Genomic DNA, 20779 nt, shown 5'->3' with positions numbered 1-20779 from the left:
TGGCAAGAATACCAACAGGTTGGGCGTTCTGAGAGTTTCTTGTAATGTTTTTATTTTTCTTGATATTAAAAAAATTTTTAATGTTTATTTTTGAGAGAGAGAGAGAGAGACAGAGCATGAGTGGGGGAGGGGCAGAAAGAGAGGGAGACGCAGAATCTGAAGCAGGCTCCAGGCTCTGAGCTGTCGGCACAGAGCCCAGCGTGGGGCTCGAACTCACGAGCTGTGAGATCATGACCTGAGCCGAAGTCCGATGCTCAGCCGACTGAGCCATCCAGGCGCCCTTATTTTTCTTGATATTTTTACCTCAAGACCATGACCATTTATTGCTTGGCCGATGTGTTGGATGGAATTGAGAGTGTTCTCAAGGCCCTCTTCCTGACATTATCTCCGTGTTCTTGAATGTTTTACACACATTTTGCGATAAAAGCAAGGAAATAACACTTGTGCTTAGAACACAGTTGGGGGGGGGGGTAGAAAAAAAGGCCGACAGGGGAGTGAGTTGTGGGGTGGTCAGCCCTACCCCACCAAAGACTGGCCGCTTCGCTGAGCCTGGAATCTGGGCTTCTCTCGCGCCGAGGTTGTTTGTCCTTGACATTTGATGGTTACTAGGTGTGTGCGTGTTTACAAATGACTGAGGGAACAAAGCCCACAAATACCGATGCATGACTAATAACAGTAGAATTTCAGTTTGATGGATGCCATTATTAATTCATGGTTCGTTTCGGCTTCCCATATTAATTAAGGCCGCACTGCCTATCTGCCGGCTATGGGTAACAAGGCTATTTCCCTGTAGGCCCATATTCCAAATCAGCAGTGTATTGTCAAATTATAGGAAGCTACAAGTTTGTTCTAAGTAGCCCCTTTGTTTCTTCTTGCTCACATTGGGGAGGGGAGGGTGTCCTCACCCAGATTGGTTCAATTACACTAAAAGCCAAGCGTCAAATGTTAGAATGTGTTAGGTGGCCAAAGGGCAGGCCAAAGGGCAGGCCTAAGAGGAGGAAGGCCTTTCTTAGCACAAATAAAGTGTAACCTCACTCGGATTCAAATTCCGCGTTTGTACAATGAAAGGGTCGAGCTAGATAATCTTGAAGATCCCTGCCCAAACAGCAAAGAATCTGTGGTAGGACACCGGAAGTGCACCTTTGACCTTTGTCACGTGCTTGTGGGTGACTTTTTCTTCGTAAGGCTATTTCCCCCTTTCTTAGGTGTCTGAAGCAAAAACTAGTAGATGTAGAAAGCTAGCCGTTTGCTCTTTTTAAGTCCCCCATCCCAGAAAAGGAGGGAATTCTTGGGAAGAACAATAATCCTGAGCTGCCCAACTGCCACCCGATGGCCGTGGATTCCCAATGGTGATGTGGTTTGTAGTTAGGAAGCAGAATCCAGCATGTGGGCCATTGAGGGCACCTTAGAGGCAGCAGGGGATGCATGACAAGAGTAGAAACAAGGAGCTCGTGCCTCCTCTCAAAAGGGTTCGCCTTACGAGGCCGTGTCGGCTGCTCTGGGCCCTCAGCCCTCGTATCAGCCAGTGCAACTAGAAGTTACTCCAGGGCTAATGCTCTGGGTGCGGATCAGCCAGTGCTGAGGCAGGACTGCAAAGGGCTATGGTTTCCTCACGTTGGAGGCATGGCAGAGAAAGGAGAGATCTTTCCAGAGGTGTGCAGAGAAGTCAGTCTCAGCACGTTGTTTACAACTGGGAAGTGGCCACGATGTCTGTTGGGGATTGCTTTCAGTGATGAATGGGAAACGAAAAGTCTCACAATGTAATTGTGTTCTGAAAGGGGCGGGGTGGCTCAGCGCTGAAAAAAATGACATCATGGTCTTTACTTGTAGCACTCGCCTCGACGATGGTTTTTAAATGCCCACTTAAGGTTTGTTTATTTATTTTGAGAAAGAGCCAGCATGTACAAGTGTGGAAGGGGCCGACAGGAAGAGAGCGAATCCCAAGCAGGCTGTGTGCTGTCTGCAAAGAGCCCGACTCGAGGCCTAATCTCCCGAACCGTGAGATCATGATCTGAGCCCACATCAAGAGTCAGACACTTCACTGACTGAGCCACCCAGGAGCCCACATGCCTACGTAAGATAGGGTATATTTCCTGGTATGCCACCTAGAAACAGAGCAACCCACCATCCCAACCTTGTGGGATCGAAACTCCCTTTTCTTGCTGTAGACACAATTCAACGCGGCGTGTTGTTACGATCCGTCAGTGAACATAAGACGATGTTGCCCAAGCCTGTTGGGGGCGTCGGAAAGGAGCGATTTTCTGCGAAATACCCATTGTGTACCTCGCACGTTGTGTCACAACGGGATGAGGTGACTGATAATGAGGCTGGTCCAGTCAGGCAGGGTTACCTAGTAGGTGTCGCTTCCTCCAACAAAGGCTCGGGGCGTCTACTTTTGCCTGCCCTATTTCCATACAACACATACTGCGGAACCATTCGTCACCGCAAGTTCTGTCTTTTCCGCAAAGGAAAACTTCCTTCTGCCGCCCTCTGGCTTCTGGCGCTCTCAGTCTGGTCACAGTCAGCCTCTGTAAACAGATAAACTCCAAGGGGGAGGAGGTAATCCATTTTCTTCTGGAGTCTTACTACAGACGGAAGGTGGCAGTTTTTAGCCAGAGCCCCGAAGCAACCGTGATGTGCTTGAGATGTACAACTTTTACCGGAACTCCCTTAGGATTAGGGTTCCTGGTTTGTGTGATGTTGACCCACTTCACACAGCACAGTGTAGGGCCAAGCTGAAGCTTTCCAAAGGTTGTAACATAGAACATTTCGGAGCAAGAAGGGACCAAGGGCGGGGGCGGGGCGGGGGGGGGGGGGAGGCCTCTGTTGCCAGGACGCGTGCCCCTTGGTGTTGTAATAAGTCCACCCAGTGGGTTGTGGGTGCTGGAGGGTCGGGCCCCGCCCTTCAGTTAATTGCCAGCAATTAACGAAATGGTCTGCCTTGCTCCAGGAAGTCAGAGGCTTGTTGGTGGAGTGACCCGTAAAACACCAGCGCCTGGCACCCGATAGGTGCTCAACGAAGGTGCGCCGAAATCAAGTTGATTGGCAAGTTTAGGAAAGGCTACCCGTATCAAACAAGGGTTGAAGGCAGTCGCGGGAACAAGACCGGTTCTCAGGAAGTGGCCTTGGCCGCCAGTCTAAGTTTGTTACAAAGTCCTCTATATGCTTCATGTATTATTAACAGGCAGGTTAATTCACTTGGCGAGCACTTACTACACATCCGTTGTCAGCCAAGTAATCTGCCAGATGCCAAGGACACTGATAGGGAAAATTTGGTCTCTTCCTTCTGTGAATGTGTGTTTTCGTGGAGAAGCCTGGCGGATACTTAAAATGCTTTTTAATTGTAGTTGTGGTAGAGATAGGCATGGGTGCTCAGAAAGTACTGTAGAAGGAAAGACCCCCTCACCCAGAAGGTGCTGGGATGAATTTACCTACTTAGGTCCCCCGGCAAGTACTTGGAAGATGAATGAAACAAGGGCCAAACTTTATAGAAACCCCAACAGGATGATTAAGGTTCGCAGTGAGAAGGGTAGGAGAAAATGAGTGTCTCAGTTAGGGATATGGCTAAGGAAATGCTGAAACGTGGTCAGATCTGATCTTTCCCACAGCAGACTTAACAGCTCTCTTATCAACGGTAGGGGCCATTTGATATGGTTTGTGGAATCATTTTGCGACCTTCTTTATGATGAGCTTATTTAGATATCTACATTCCCACAGAGAGCATTATGCACATTACTGTTTTGAACACGGCTTTGGAAAACTCTAAGACATTTGTGTTCCTTAGAATTGTTCTACGAAGAGTCTGGAAATCCACTTGGATGGGAAACATCATGGCTGCCTTCAGTGGAATTCGGGCATCCACATAGCTTGCCTTGGTTCCAGTCTTCAACCCAAGGCTCCTGCTGATGACTCCTTGAGAACAAAATAATCGGGCAGTTTATCTTCATCAACTCCTCAGTGGAAAATCTCATAACAGCTAGAATTATTATTATTATTATCATTACTGATCTGGATGCCAGTTCTTGAAGGTTAATGCAAACCGTCCTAATGCTAGACAAAACATAGGTCTAAAACCTTCAGAGATCCCACGGAATGTTACTAACCACATGGAATCTCAGATCCTTTGAGTCTCTTCTCTGGTTTGAAGCAGAGCACTTTATTCGAGACATGGCTGGCTTTGGCAGCCACTTTCTGAAGCCTTGGGGTCAAATCACTAATCTGAACTCACCTTCTAAGCAGATAGAGAGGGAAATGGAAATCAAAGAGGTAACAGGGTTGGATAATACAGATCTCCTGACTTCTAGTCCCAGTGTGCTTTTATAAAACTTCCACCTTCCGTGTCTCACTCTGGTCATCTGGGACTAAATTGAAGTTTGTAGCTGTCGAGCTAACAAAAGAAGTCCACTCCGTGGGGGGCATCATTGTGCACACTGATAAACCGCCCTGGTTACACGGTAGGTATTCTTGTGCCAAGAACCGTGCTAAGTGTTGGGCATGAATCCGCGCATTTACTCTCCACATTCAATAACCTTCCCCATCTTACGTTCAGAGGGTAGATAACTCACCTCAGGTTAGGCTGCTTTTTCAGCGGACGAGGGAGAATTCTCCAGCACAGGCTCCTTGGACTCTAGAAACCCCACTTTTAATCAGCAAACGTCATGTCTTCTTTAATCTCGTCCATTTATTTTTTTTTTTTAATTTTTTTTTCAACGTTTATTTATTTTTGGGACAGAGAGAGACAGAGCATGAACGGGCGAGGGGCAGAGAGAGAGGGAGACACAGAATCGGAAACAGGCTCTGGGCCGTCAGCCCAGAGCCCGACGCGGGGCTCGAACTCACGGACCGCGAGATCGTGACCTGGCTGAAGTCGGACGCTTAACCGACTGCGCCACCCAGGCGCCCCTAATCTCGTCCATTTAGTTTAGTTCGGAGCACTTGGGTACTTAAGGATTTTACTCATAACGAGTTAATTTGTTTGTTTGTTTTTTTATTTGGGAAATTTTTAGGCCTTGTGCTTTATATGCTCTTAAATTACAAGTCAGAAGGTGCCCTTGAGGGAAAAAGGATTTCTGTCATCGCTGTCCTAAGAATTCTCTTCCTAGGGGCGCCTGGGTGGCTCAATTGGTTAAGCACTGAGTTCTTGATTTCTGTGCAGGTCATGGTCTCACTGTTCTCAGGGTCGAGTCCCACATCGGCCTTCATGCTGACAGCACGTAGCCTGCTTGGGATTCTCTCTCTTCCTCGCTCTCTGCCCCCCCCCCCCCCAATAAAAAAATAAAATAAAAAAAAAAAAAAAAGAATTCTCTTCCTGAATCAGATTTCTATGTTTCACTCCTCAGATAATTCTCTTGCCATTTGCAGACTCAGTGAGTGTCTGAACCCATTTTAAAATGCTTCCAGCTGAATAATTGGAGACCCCTGCACAATTCCTTGCATAGCAATAAAACTTCAGTATTATTCCATTTTCTGTCCTCTCTTCCCTCTTTCCTTCGCCCTTCACCCAATAAAGCTTCTAGTTATAGTAATGGGATCAGGTTTGACTAAGCTCCAGGCCTAGAAATGCTGTGATGGCCCAAAGGGGGGAGAAAAAAGATGGGACCCCCAACCTGTTCCCGTCAGCCGAGAGGATATTTGAGAAGGGCACCTCTGTGCTCTGCAGAAACAGACGTTGGCATGGATTTACCTAATCAGGATGGCTTCAGGTCCCCTGCTGTCCTGTGACTTGGTCTCCCTGTGCCTCAGTTTCCCCCCTAGTAAAAGGATGATCTTTTCATGGGACGGTTGGGGGGCATTAAAGAAACACTAGGGAGATTTTATTTTGTACAGAGCATGAAAAACAAAAACAAAAACAGATGGTCGTGCTTCCCAAGTCTTATGGCCAAGGGTGTCTCTACCCATCGGAAATCAAAGCACTGGAAAAACCCACCAGCGTTCCCTCTGTGATTTCTTCCTTAGCTCAGCAAACAGTCACTTCCTTGGTTTATCCTGAGCCTAAATCCAGAGGCTCCCATCTGAAAATGACATAAAATTATTTCCTTCCCCTTTCCTTACTCCTAGAGCTGGCTTTTCGGCTTTCCCTTACGTGTGTGGGGCTGGAGGATGTCTGGATTCCCAAGTATCACTTTCCTGAAAGAGTAGTTAATGCAGCCATTCCTTCTGGAAACCCGTACTGGGTACCTGCTCTGGGCAAGGCACCACGAGGCTGCTTGTGGGGGCGGGAGAAAGTCCCAGAGGCTGCCCTCACCCCCACCGCGGGACCGCCACAAAATCCAGGCGTAATCTTCAGACGCTAGCCCTTCGTGTCCCTTGTCATCCTGTGCCTTCCCTCACCTGGACACCGCGCTGCTAAGCGTCCTACCGAACGACGTCCCTGGGAGGTGTGCTTCGCAGGTGCCGTGGTTTTGACGGCCCTTCCTCAAGTGGCCGAGACTCGGTAGGGTTTCTGGGACCGTGGCTCTTCACGCTGAAAATGTGTCAGGGTTGATGACAGTGATGAAAACATGTTTTCTCCCTCCTTCCTCAAGCCTCGGCCCCGGGGCTCCTGTAATTGACTGTGGTGGGTATGAATTACGAGTTCAGGGAGCCGGAGGCCCAGTGGAGTGACTTGGCACCCGTCTGCTGTGACATGCGGGCCGCCAAGGAGCTGGGAGCAGCTCCGCCTCGCCCTCGAGGGGGGCAGGCGGCCGCTGCCCTCATCCATCGGGTCCAGCTCCAGACGTTTCTGCGCGCTGACCTGCGGGTTTTGTCAAGCACCACCTTGCTGGAAGCCTCATCCGTGGTTTCCGAGGTGAGGGAGCAGGCCCGAGATTGAGAAAACATTCGGTTTGCTTCAGGCAACTGGATCGAGGTGAGAAGATGCCAATCCCTTTCCCGTCTGGCCCAGGGATTTTTGGACGGTATTTTTCCCTGAGGCTCAAAGGCATGCTTCTCCCCCACCCTGACCAAAGTAGCTGTTTGCTAAATATTTCAGAGGGTGATGATGGTGTTTAAGAGCTGCCACAATTCCAGTGTTTTCGTTGCAAAACACCCCTGCCCTCCCTGCCAACTATAAGGTTAGAGTTCCGGGGGAAAAAAAAAAGGAATATAATAGAAACCCAAGTCAGAGACCCGTTCTGAAGGTTGACCTTTCTCCTATCTCTGCTCTCTGGGACCCCACCATGGCGGGGGCGGGGGGGTGGGGTCTTTATTCTCCCCACCGGTGACTTTGCACATTTACTGACTTACGGATTTTCGAGCTCATTTCAGATGAACCATTTAGATGAACCTTGAGAATGTAGAGTGCTTATGCACACTTGATGCATTTGCTCCTAAAATTGCATATTTATCTCCTAGCAGCAGGAGGAAGAAAACACATTGACTTTTTTTTTGGGGGGGGGGGGGTGGCGGGTTATTTATTTATTTAGAGAGAGAGCGATAGAGTGTGTGTGCGTGTGCATGGGCAGGGAAGGGGCAGAAAGAGAGAGGGAGAGAGAGAGAATCCCAAGCAGCCTCCAAGCTCAGCTTGGAGTCCAGCTCAGGGCTTGATCTCACGAACTGCGAGATCATGACCTGAGCCAAAATGAAGAGTCAGACGCTTAACCGACGGAGCCACCCACGTGCCCCAAAACCTTGACTTCTAATCCACCCCCTACATTTGACTCATAGCTCTAGAGCTCACCAACATTTGACTCATAGCTCTAGAGCTCACCAGCATCATAATCGATAGTTTCTTGATCTCTGAGATTTGAAATCTTGACAATGACGAGATTTAAAAGAGAGAGGTTAAATATCAGAAGCTACCGGAATATTGAGAATGCCTCACGTTGGAAAAAAAAGTATTAAATTGAGGATATTAAAACTTTACGTGTCCAGTTCTGAAGTTATGGACTCCCCCTCCCACCCCCTCAGACTTTTTTTCACTGTGCTCAAAATTGGAGCAGTAGGGCCCATGGAAATTGAGAAGCAAATGCTGTTGTTATTTATATTAAAATAGCGAGGAGAATAAGACCGTATGTGCACTGGAGCCGAATTAGTCACTAGGGGAGAGTATTTCCCCCCCATGTGAATATAACTTTCACGATCGTTGTTTGTGAGCCATGGAATGAAGAGGCAAGAAGCTGACATACTTTTGAGATTTAGCAGATCACCCCATGTCCTCTGTGTGGAGAAATGACGAGAATGACGCCCTTTCCTTTGGCAGCATTTGCCCCTTTTCATGTTAATCTCAGCTGAATTGAACAATTTCTCCCCTCTCTGCAAAATAATGCTCGTCTTTGTATCCACTTGCTATGCAAGGGCATCCAATTTTTGCAAGCACGGGTCTGGGACTATCTTGAACGATTGATACACAGGGTTGCAGGACTGGTCAAAGAGAACCAAAATCCATCGAGTGATTAACACTTAGTTTTAAGGTAAAATGGCATTCTTTCAGACGTCTCAAACTTTACTAAGGCAGACTGAGATATAACTTACTTTACATGTTGAATAGATTTTATTCCGTTGCCCTGGCTTTCGAATTGCTTAGAGGAAGATTATTCAAAAAACAAACACATATAGAATGAAGTCATGCCACTGTATTTTTAGTGCAGTGATAATCTTGATCCCAGAGTGAAGCTGGAGGGAATTATGTGCTGTTCGAGTTTAATCCCTGAATTAAGATTGCATTTAATCAAAAGTGTGACTTTAACCCTGGGTGGCATTTAGACATGTAGGATTAATTTTAGATACTTCAGAATTCTATTTCCTTTTCAAACTTCTAAGCAATCAAAATCGTTTTCAAGTTTCCTCTCATTGCTTAAATTAATTATCCTAAAGTTTAAAATAGAAAAAAACTGAAATCCAAGTTAGAATACGCAAGATTCTTTGGATATAATCTTGCCGTTCACCAAGGATTCTAATGAATTCACATGACCAATTTTTCGTTTTAATAACCGCATCCCATGTGCTGGGTGCATCTGTGCACATGTGCGTGCACACACACTTTTTTTTTTTTTTAACAGAAATTGAATTCTGTTTTACCCATTGGAAAACATTTTGGCATGAGTAGGAATAGGAAGCTTCCTCCCCCCGCCCGAAAGAACAAATTCGACTTGTCTCAAGAAACAAATTTATTACCTTTGAGACAAATATGAAATATGTATCTTGCCTTCAAGGGATTTTAAGAATGTTTAGAGAGTGACCCATCAATGGGAAAATTAACCTGAAATCTGCTAAGATTAGCTTTCCTAGAAAGACAAGATAAAGCAAAAATAATATATTGTCATTGAAAGTCCGGAAGAAACTGTTGCTAATGGGTATGATTATTAGTGGCCAGGATGGGCAAAGCCTTCATTTAAGTGCTTAAAAACAAGTTTTCTTTAAGGAACGATGTCCTAGCATTTTTTTTTCTTATCAGTTTGCCACCTTTTCTTACTTACCTTTGAGTTAGTTGGTTTCCAGTCCTTTCCTTGATCTTTATATTTCTACCTCCATGACTGCTCTTAAAATCGCACTTGGTCTGCGGTGTGCCTTGACTGTGGATGAGTCCTTGACCATTAAAATGTTGGCGATGCTCTGTGTCACTGGGAGAATGTATCACTAGCACCGTGGGATCCATCGACTTTCTTTAGCCTTTGGTCCTTTAGCCGGTTCTGAACTGATTGCCGGTGTCTGCCGTCACGTTCCAGGTTCTCGACCCATGTCGACAATTCCTTAATTCTTCTGCGTTTATCCGCATTAATTGTGGACACCGATTTTGTTGCTTCTGAGATTTAGACTGGGTGAGGTGGGGGAAACGATCCCATCTCTGTAGATCTATGGGAGCAGTAGGTTCCACGTTATATGCCTTTACCCTTCCCTTATGCTTGACTGCTTTGTACTTGGGACCCTTTCTATCCCAGAAAGCATTTAATAATTTCTCTGGTGTTTAGATTACATTGAACTTGGGGGTTTTGATGTAACAGTTGAATGGTCAGACTCTGCGTCAGAGCACCTTACTGGACAAGTTTATAGGAACTAACTAGTCCCTAGATCTAGGCGAGAGGGTCCCCTGCTGAGGGCCTTGTTTAGCCTTCTTTCAGCTGAGTTTGTTCCCATCAGCTGAGAAACTGGTGGGGCCTTGGGGACATGCCCACCTTGAACGTGTGTTTTCTTTGAGATCATATTTTTGCCACCGACAAGCCCAGAACTAGTTGACCAGATTACCATAGACATCTGTGGCCTACGGACGAGCTGTAGACTAAAGTACAGACTTCTGGTCACCCTAGGGATTTTTGTATTAACGACTCACGTTGCCTATAGTATTTTCTTATGAGTCGTTTATATGGCTGGGTCCTTATTATTCAGAATTCTGTCAAAGAGGCCTTTCTTGACCACCTTACCTAGAATATCCCCCTCTGTCAAAATCTCCATTATCTCGTTCTTTATTTTTTGCACCATGAGAAAATGGTACACAGTCTTTTATTTACTTGCATGCTTATGGTCCATCCTTCAACTAGAATGGAAACTGCCTGAAGGTGAGGTGGGAAATTGGTTATTTTGTTCGATGCCATTCTGCGGCACCCAGAACAGTGCCCGCCTCATAGTAGTACTTTATCTAATATTTTGAGACTGGAGAGACAAATGAACGCAAGGCCCTTGAGGGTGGGGCGTAAATTTTACTACTTTAATTGGATGCAACTGTGTATATTTCCTGTTCACACATCATCTTCTCAGAAGTGAGGAGGAGAAAAAAAAACGGAGAGCAAGTTAGGAAATTAAACATTTAGAAGTTAGAGTAACAGTGGAATAGTTTAAGGTGAGAAATAGGACTTTATTTTTTTTTTTATTTTTTTATTTTTTTAACGTTTATTTTATTTTTGAGACAGAGAGAGGCAGAGCATGAACAGGGGAGGGGCAGAGAGAGAGGGAGACACAGAATCTGAAACAGGGTCCAGGCTCCGAGCTGTCAGCACAGAGCCTGACGCGGGGCTCGAACTCACGGACCGTGAGATCGTGACCTGAGCCGAAGTCGGACGCTTAACCGACCGAGCCACCCAGGAGCCTCAAGAAATAGGACTTTAATTCTTTGAAAGTAAGTAATGCAGTTGGACCAATAATACCATGAGTTTTCCACCAAACAAAGGACCATGGGATTAAATCGTGGCACACTTCTAGGAGTTTGATTCTGTGGGAGAAAGCCGACTAATCGTAAAATGTTTCGGCACTTAAAGTTTTTCACTTGGGCCTGTATTGTCTTTGATTACACTGTTCTGAGTGCACGTAAGGTATTTATTTCCTTATCAGTGACCTTCCAGAAATGGTGTGGTTCCTTGTATTCCCGACTAGATGATTCTCTAATATAAGCCTTTGATGTTGGCAGTCATTAAAGAGGATTCCAAGTGCCTGTCCCAAGCACATCGAGTGACATCCCTCCATCAGATAAGCAGTAATGCTTATCTTGTTCACAAGTAGCTCTCTGGAATACGCAGACTTCAAACAATTGGACTCGTTCTTTTTATTTTTTTTTAACGTTTTATTTTTATTTTTGAGACAGAGAGAGACAGAGCATGAACGGGGGAGGGGCAGAGAGAGAGGGAGACACAGAATCGGAAACAGGCTCCAGGCTCCGAGCCATCAGCCCAGAGCCCGACGCGGGGCTCGAACTCACGGACCGTGAGATCGTGATCTGAGTCGAAGTCGGACGCTTAACCGACTGAGCCACCCAGGCGCCCCGGACTCGTTCTTTTTAAAGCGTGACTCCAATCAAAAAACAATGTCAACATTGAGTAACTCACTAATGACCAGTTTACTTACTAACTGGAGTAAGGTTTCAAGACTAGAATACCCTCCTCTGAACACATACTTTAATGAGATTCTTTGATTCACCGGTTAACTCTGTTTTGTGGCTCAGAGTTCTAGAAAACTTTGGAGATATGTCGGCTTCAGATTTTGGGGTCTGAGAGCAGCTTGCCAGCACGATATTGTCTTTATCCACCCTTCTTTTCCACAACGAACAAGCACGTAGCCGTGATGCACTTAACTGACACTTTTTTTTTTTTTGAAATCAAGGCAGCTCTGCATGTTTTGTTTTCAAAGTCAGAGGAGAAAAAGGAGGGGAGAATTCTCTACGTGCATTTTTTCCCCGCTATTTTGTTGACGGTACCCAAAAAAAGGATACGAAATATGGAATGCCACGTATTTTCTTTCCTGGCAACTGCTTCGTCAGATCAGGAAAGGAATAATATAATTTACTACACTCCTTTCTAAATATTAATCTCCCTCCTCACGGAATGACTTAAGATCATTTATCAACTAGAGCGCCTATTCACCTCTATGGCACGTAGCACAAGCGTTTTATTCCCAGTCAAATCAGAAAATAGAATATACAGATAAAATCTCAAAGCTAGAAGGAGATGAGAGGGCATATTTTGTCTGCCCTGTCTCATTGTTCATATAAAAGTGTCCATGAAGATTTTGCAAGGTCACACCGATGGCTGGTGGCAAATCCAACATTATTAACCAAGTTTCCCACATTCCAGTCACTTCTATTTGCTATTTATCCACCTTTTTCAAAAAGTACCTTTCACGTTAAAACATACTATAAAGCCACCCGAGATGCTTTTTTTATATTTTTTTTGCATTTTTTAAAAAAAAAAAAAAAAAAAAACGCATGTTGTGACTTACGCAGGCAGTCACATTTGAAATCACTGGATTATATGATAGTAATCAACCAATGGAACCTATTAAATTGAAAGAAATTTTAAATCGTTGGTAGGGGCGCCTGGGTGGCTCAGTCGGTTAAGCGTCCGACTTCAGCCCGGGTCACGATCTCGCGGTCCGTGAGTTCGAGCCCCGCGTCGGGCTCTGGGCTGACAGCTCAGAGCCTAGAGCCTGTTTCCGATTCTGTGTCTCCCTCTCTCTCTGCCCCTCCCCCATTCGTGCTCTCTCTCTCTCTGTCTCAAAAATAAATAAACGTTAAAAAAAAATTTTATAAATTGTTGGTATAGGTAACATATTCATGTAGTACAAAAGGTAACAAAGTTGAAGGGCACGCAGTAAGGGTCTCCCCACTCCGTCTGTATCCCAATCATTTATATCCCAGGAAGCAACCAGTGTTCATCGAAGAGTTTTCTGTGTAATCACTTCAGATAAAGGCAACAATTGTAGTACTCTTCATAGACTGTCCTTTCTTTCTCTCTCTCTCTCTCTTTCTTTCTTTCTCTCTCTCTCTCTTTTTCTTTCTCTCTTTCTCTCTCTCTTTCTCTCTCTCTCTTTTGTTTCACTTTAAGCTGGATCATGGAGATTGTTCTCTATTTTACCTAATAGAATCTGTTACATTCTCTTTTATGGTTGCGTTGTACTTCATCGTGTTGATATGTCATCGTTTAGTAATCTCTCTCCATACACATCCAGGTTGTTTACAGCTGGCAGTTATTACTTACAGTGCTTCAGTAAATAGCCCCCTTGCATCTTTACATGTGTAAATAAGGATGTAGGATCCATTCCTAAAAGCGGAATTACTTCTTGTCGAATTCTTGTAGATATTGTCCACTTATGCTCCATGGAGTTGGACAGGTTTACGTTCCCATCATTGTGATAGGAGAATGAGGATTGTATCCTGACCTCCCTAGTCATTGGATGTTACCAATCTTCACGTTGTTTATATCTGAAAGGTGAAAAAGTGATACATCTTGGTGTCATTTTCATTGACTTTTGTCTTTATCTGCATGAGGCTAGACATATTTTTATGTGTTTAAAAACTCGATTTATCTTTTCAGGATTACTGTACTCCTGTCCTTGCCTGTTTTCCTGCTGAATTTTTCTCTTATTGATTGGAGAAACTTTTTGTATATTAGGGAAATAGCCTTTTGTCCCTGGTAGGAGCTAGAAACTCCCTGTTTGTCTTCTGCCTTGCTTTTGAAGGGTTTTTGTTTTTGTTTTTGTTTTTTGTCATGCCAAATTTATTTTTTACTTTGTTAAATGTGTCACTTTTTCTAAATCCCCTTTTCGATTTGCATCATACTTAAGCATCTTCCACTCTAAGATTATTTTTTTTAATCTCCTGTATTTCTCAGGATACGTTGATGGTTGCATTTGTTTAATTTTACATTTAAAATCATTCAGTTGAAATTATCCTGATGTAAGATGTTAGACTGATTTCACTTACAAAGTAATCTGGTTTTCCCCACATGATTTAGAATGGCACCCTTAACATATACTATATTCTTATATATTTAGGGTTGACTTCTTGACTTTCCATTCCATTCCATGGAAATCTGTAGACATTTGCTCCCAGTATATATTTCAATCTTTAGTTTTAATATATTTTATTTATTTATTTATTTATTTATTTATTTATTTATTTATTATTTTTGTGTGTGTGTTTATTTTTGAGAGAGAGAGAGACAGAGCACAAACAGATGAGGGGCAGAGGGTGAGGAAGACACAGAATCCAAAGCAGGCTCCAGGCTCTGAGCTGGCAGCACAGAGCCAGATGCGGGGCTTGAACTCACAAACGGGAGAGATCATGACCTGAGCTGAAGTCGGATGCTTAACTGACTGAGCCACCCAGGCGCCCTGAATGAGACACCTTTTTAAATTTCATCTTCATGGAGGCATAATCAACATATAAAATTCTAAGATATTTATTTATTTATTTATTCATTCATTTTAAGTTTATTTATTTATTTTGAGAGAGTGAGTAAGCAGGGAAGGGGCAGAGAGAGAGAGAGGGAGAGAGAGTATCCCCAGCAGGCTCTGTGCTGTCAATGCAGAGCCCAATGTGCGCCTCAAACCCATGAAATGTGAGTTCATGACCTGAGCCGAGATCAAGAGTCAGACGCTTAACCAACTGAGCCACCCAGGCGCCCCAAAAGTGTACGATACTGGAAATGTACATTATAGTTGTACGTAAGCGATGAATCGTGGGGTCTACCCCCAAAACCAAGAGCACACTGTATACATTGTATGTTAGCTAACTTGACAATAAACTATGTATATAGTAAAACAAAAATAAAGTATACGTTGTAGTGATTATATGATCATCTATAGGTAAAATGTAACGATTCCCTCCATCGAGTTAATTAACATATTCATCACCAAATATATGTATACATATCCATGTTTTTTGGTAAGAACACTTAAGTTCTACTTTTTTAGCGAATTTCTGTTATATGATACAGTGTTGTCAACTACCATTACATTCAATCTCCGGTCATACATTAGATCCTGAGGCCTTGTTCATCTTACAGTTGAATGTTTGTACCTTTTTACTAACCCGCCCTATGTCCCTTACCCCTCAGCCTCTGGCAACCGTTTTTCCGCTGTTTCTACAAGTCTGGCTTTTTTTTTTTTTTTTTTTTTTTGAGTCCACATATAAGTGATGCCTTGCAGTATTTATCTTTCTTGTGATATCATAGCTTTTGATTAGTATTGATATAAAAGTCACATCACGTATATTCATATAGCTTCTTTTTTTATCCTATTTCAGAAAGTTGTTAAATTTCAAACTAATGAGATAGGATTTCAGCTGAGATGTTAGGCAGGGGGATTGCCCAGAATTATCACTGAACGTGCTTTGCTTGGCAAGTAAAATCTGATGAAAGAGAACATCTTTCGGCAACGATGCTGAAGCAGTGGATGCCTAGATCCACTTGGACCATATAGGGAGACGAGGTCTGTGGGTGGAGGAAGGGACTGTCCTTATAACCTGGAGCGCATGTATGTTGAAGTTCATGGAGGATACACTGATGATCTCAAAGGTCCTGTGGTTTTTACAGTCTGGATGAACTGTAGTTCCTTAATATAAGAAATCGAGCTTTCAGAAGTTACACCAGTGAGGGAAAGCACAGGGTTTTCCTTGTTTCCTGGGCTGACCATAGTTTTATGAAAATGAATTTCGAAGTATCTTTTCTGTGCATTGAGGGTTCTTGGCAAAAAGTGCAGTCTGTGTAATGCATTACCTCTGAGCTTTTTCTTAAAGGGCTTAAGGGCAGACATATGGATAATGGTTTAAAAATAGAAATATGGTCTTTCCAGTCATAGAAATCTTCTGATCCAAGAGGTGTTCTTCCCACTTTCCAAAAAATGTAGGGCTATATACTCATACTCCTAGATACCAAGACAAAATACATGGCATCTGACGCTAAAAAAAACAACCCACTGTACTTTTCTTGAATACTTCAGCCCTGTGATCAGACAGTGACTTAAAGCCCCATCTCGATGCCAACTCGCTGTGTCACCTTCTAGCCACCGCGCCCTATAACTAAGCACTTTTGTTTGGTAAAATTACAGAAGAGATGCTGTTTGGTAAGATATGTGGTTCTATTTTAGTGCCTGTAGTTCATCTAGGAACATGGCTGGCACTTGGTTTCCTCACATACTCCTTCCACATTTGTCCATTTGTGTTTGTGTGTGCATTTAGGGCAAGTGCACACTCCCAGTGTCATTGTAGAAACAGTGATACACCCCCACCCCCCCGAACAGACTTGTTCTGATCTCTGGCATTCTATTTGCGACCACGCTGGGGGATCTGACCCCTTCTGGTTTATGGACACCTACAGGTGGCAATTGAGAATTTATGGAGGTTCTGTTAGGAAAGACCACTGCCGATGGAGAGTTCGTTTGGAGAGAGTTCCATCTAAATTTTTTTTTTTAACGTTTATTTATTTTTGAGACAGAGAGAGACAGAGCATGAACAGGGGAGGGGCAGAGAGAGAGGGAGCCACAGAATCTGAAACAGGCTCCAGGCTCTGAGCTGTCAGCACAGAGCCCGACACGGGGCTCGAACTCACGGACCGTGAGATCATGACCTGAGCCGAAATCGGACGCCCAACCGACTGAGCCACCCAGGCGCCCCAGAGAGAGTTCCATCTAAATGGATCTGCGGCCTTCTTTCCCCTAGCATACGCATGTATACTGATCTAGTCTTGCTGCGATGTGACTTGGGCGGTAAGAATAAGGATCGCGGATATAATTTGCATAATCAAATTTTTCACAAATGGCCTGATTAACAGAGTGCTAGATGTCATTCATGGAGATGACTACATTTTTATGAAGTGGAAAACTGTGGAATGCTTGCTAACTATTTCTTGGTAAAATGTAAGTCCTTCAAAGCCAAAGACTATTTTTACCCATCTTTATATTCCCAGCACAGCGTCTGGTGCAGAAGAGACACTTAATGCTTTTTGAATGAACAAGTGGGTGAATGAGACTCATTCCTTAGAAAGATTGTTTGAAACGAAGAGATTAAAATGTTTCCTGGAAATAGAAACAGTGCATGCACGCCCATGCTGGCTGCTCTACTTTGATTGAGAAAGAGATCGATTTTTCCCCTATATTGTTCGAAATCCAGCCGCTTAAAAATTACCCTCTTCGTTAAAAAAAAAGTACACACATTTTTAACGCCGCATTAGTTTCGATGTGACTTCTAAAGAGCAGTCTCTTGAGTCAAAGACAAAACAAGATCCCTGTTAGCATCCCTGACAACCGTTGTTTAAAGACAACTGTTTCTTTAAAGTTTAAAGAAATGCACACAATCTCTTCTGTCCAGTGTACAAGGTATGATGTTGGGGATGTGTGTGGGAGTAGAATGTGCCAGTGCCAGAGGGCCCCCTTAGTCTACATGAATTGAAACAGGAACAGGAAAACCTTTCCTTTTGGAGAATAGTATTTTTCACGTATTAGCTTTTTTTCCTGGACTGATCATTTTGCCTAAATTACCGGTCGGAGAAGGCACACGTATGATGCTTAGCTGGGATGCTTGTCATAAATGGATTTTATATTTATTTAGGAGGCTGTGTAATTCTGTCTGCCTTGTTAGTGCTATCACTAGGAACTCACTGTTCGAATCATCTTACATACCAATAGCCTCGTTGAATAGATTTTCTCAGTGGGAGAATCATAGAAATTTATTAGTTTGGCTATTGGCCTTCGTACCTTATTTATAACCGTGCACCTTGAGCCTGGTAATCAGTACCTTAGTATCTCCTCCAGAGATCTTTAATCAAGTAGGCAAAAGTGGTTTTGAAATCTTTACTGAATGGGCGCAAACGGAATCACTAGTGCACCACAAAGTCTCCCTCCCCTCAATTTTTAATCCCTTTGTGGAGAGAAGGGATAAATGGTAGAACAGAACATTTTAGAGTATTATGGCTAAATAAGCTATGGCCAGGGGAGATCAAACAAAGGAGAATTTAGGAACAAATTGTAGAATGCCACCCGCGCTGATAATGCATTTGAGATGCACCATTCAAAAGGGAAATTGTTGGGGCGCCTGGGTGGCTCAGTTGGCTGAGCGTCCGACTTTGGCTCAGGTCACGATCTCGCGGTCTGTGAGTTCGAGCCCCGCATCAGGCTCTGTGCTGACAGCTCAGAGCCTGGAACCTGCTTCCGATTCTGTGTCTCCCTCTCTCTCTGCCCCTCCCCCGTTCATGCTCTGTCTCTCTCTGTCTCAAAAATAAATAAATGTTAAAAAAAAATTTTTTTAATAAAAATAAAAAAAAAAACAAAAGGGAAATTGTTTATTTTTATGTTGCCATAATGATTACCTGTTTTAAATAACACCCCCATGTGACCCCTGGGTGGCGCAGTCGGTTAAGCACCTGACTTCAGCTCAGGTCGTGATCTCGTGGTTCGTGGGTTCAAGTCCTGCGTCGGGCTCTATGCTGATGGCTCAGAGCCTGGAGCCTGCTTTGGCTTCTGTGTCTCCTGCTGTCTGTGCTCCTCCCTCGCTCGCACTCTCTCTCTGTCTCTCTCTCTCTCCCTCAAAAACTAAACAAACATTTTAAAAAACACCTCCATAATGTAGTTCTTCCATTTAGGTTACCATACTGTATTCAACTCAAAAGTTCTCAGTTGCCTTGTTTAAGCAAACGTTGTGGCTAAATATTTAAGACTTTCCCAAGTGTGGGGAGTTTGAATGTGAGCTGGCACGGAGCCTCTCTGGCTCAGGAAATTGAGCGATTTCTCTAATTGTGTGCCAGAGACCCGTCTAGGGCTTTGGTTTTCTGATTCCCCGAATATTGCTGTTTCTACTACGCTATGTTGTAGGAAGCCATTTCTTTAAAAGAAAAAAAAAATTGTGATCCTAGAGGATTTGATCCCAGGATAATGTTAAAATTTGCCGTGCAATCCCAGAGTATTAAAAACATTTGATGTGTCATGTAAGGCAAGGGTCACAAACTGTGGCCCGTGGGCCAAATGCAGTCTGCCACTGGTTTTTCTACAGAAAGTCTTACTGGAACTATCACACCCCTTCATTTCTGTCTGTCTGTGGCGCACAAGGGCGGAAGGAGTAGTTGCGACAGAGGTCAATGGACTGCAAGCCTAAAATATGAATTATCTGGACCTTCATAGAAAAAGTTTGCTGACCCTTAGATGAAGTAAGGATGAAAAAATGAGCTTAAAAAATTAACACTGTCAACTTGCAAAAAAGAATTGTGAGTGAAACATGCTTTCTGAAGAAGCCAGAAAACTAGCATGTTGTCGAGAGATAGGGATGATGGTGTCATGAAAGACTAGGGTGGCTCAGTTGGTTGAGCGTCCACCTTTGATTTGACTCAGGTCACGATCTCACGGTTCGTGGGTTCGAGCCCTGCATCGGGCTCTGTGCTGACAGCTCGGAGCCTGGGGCCTGCTTCGGATTCTGTGTCTCCCTCTCTCCCTCTGCCCCTCCCCTGCTCATGCTCATGCTCTCTCTCTCTCTCTCTCTAAAATGAATAAACATTAAAAATAAGGGGGCACCTGGGTGGCGCAGTCGGTTAAGTGTCCGACTTCAGCCAGGTCACGATCTCGCGGTCCTGGAGTTTGAGCCCCGCGTCGGGCTCTGGGCTGATAGCTCAGAGCCTGGAGCCTGTTTCCGATTCTGTGTCTCCCTCTCTCTCTGCCCCTCCCCCGTTCATGCTCTATCTCTCTCTGTCCCAAAAATAAATAAATGTTGAAAAAAAATTTTTTTTAAAAAATAAAAATAAGTAAATAAAGGAGAACTAGGTTTCTAGAGAATCTGAGAGCAGAGGCTCGGATTCTCGTTGCCAGCGCGAAGTTTGTGACTTGAACCAAGTTGGCTCAGGATGGGAAATGCTTCAGACCGTCATTGATGTCGTGCTAACCGTGGTGGATGTTGAACGCTCACCAAATGTCCTTCTTCTTGGCAGGTGGAGTGGATCCAACAGCAAGTGGTAAAAAGACGGACAAAGAGGGATTATGACTTCAGCCGTGCCCAGCCGACTTACTTCAATGATCCCAAGTGGCCGAGCATGTGGTATATGGTGAGGAAGCCTGGCCTGGGGCTGTGTTGTCCAGGGGACGTCTGTGGGGTCTGGGAAGACACAGAGGCAGTGACCAGGGATGGTTTCCTGTTCCAGGAGACCCACCATATGAGATTTGGCTGGACTATGGTCCAGCCATATGGAGATGGGCCTCCATTTCCATATGGAGATGGACTATGCTGTTTTCTGGATCTTTCTGGAACTTTGCTCTTTGGTTCTGAGGCAAAAGAGAAGGGAGTTTGGATTCACAGAATTTCTGTTGGAGAGCTTACTCTGTGTAGCTTTCTACATCTGGGCCAGAGGATAGAAAAATATACTAAGGTGCAGACAAGGCACCCTTAGACCTATCCGTGATCGGGTTCCTCTCTGATACATGTGTCCTCCACCTTAAAACCAGTCTGGGTAATGGACAATGGCTCTCAGAAGTCATTGAAATGACTCTGCTGGTAAGTAGCAGATTCCAGGCTTAAGTCATCTAATATGTGCTTTCTTACTTTAGGTAATGGTTTTTAAACACTAGGCAAAATGGTTTTTTAAACTAAGGGAACGACTGGCTGGAAAGTATGTGACTTGTA

The 20779-nt window shown here is 44.2% G+C and overlaps 1 protein-coding gene across 1 annotated transcript in view; it reads left to right on the top strand.

The window, feature by feature from the left end:
* The window catches only part of PCSK5 (proprotein convertase subtilisin/kexin type 5), a 471153-nt gene that overhangs the window by 73441 nt on the left and 376933 nt on the right, over positions 1-20779 (top strand). Inside the window, exon 3 of the mRNA XM_040449255.1 lies at positions 20091-20204. Coding sequence (XP_040305189.1) covers positions 20091-20204 — 114 coding nt within the window. The remainder of the gene's footprint in view (positions 1-20090; positions 20205-20779) is intronic.

The sequence above is a fragment of the Herpailurus yagouaroundi genome, unplaced genomic scaffold, assembly GCF_014898765.1.
Source record: "Herpailurus yagouaroundi ecotype Mexico unplaced genomic scaffold, PumYag 199, whole genome shotgun sequence".
Lineage (NCBI taxonomy): Eukaryota > Metazoa > Chordata > Mammalia > Carnivora > Felidae > Herpailurus > Herpailurus yagouaroundi.
This window is presented reverse-complemented; position numbering and strand designations above follow the sequence as displayed.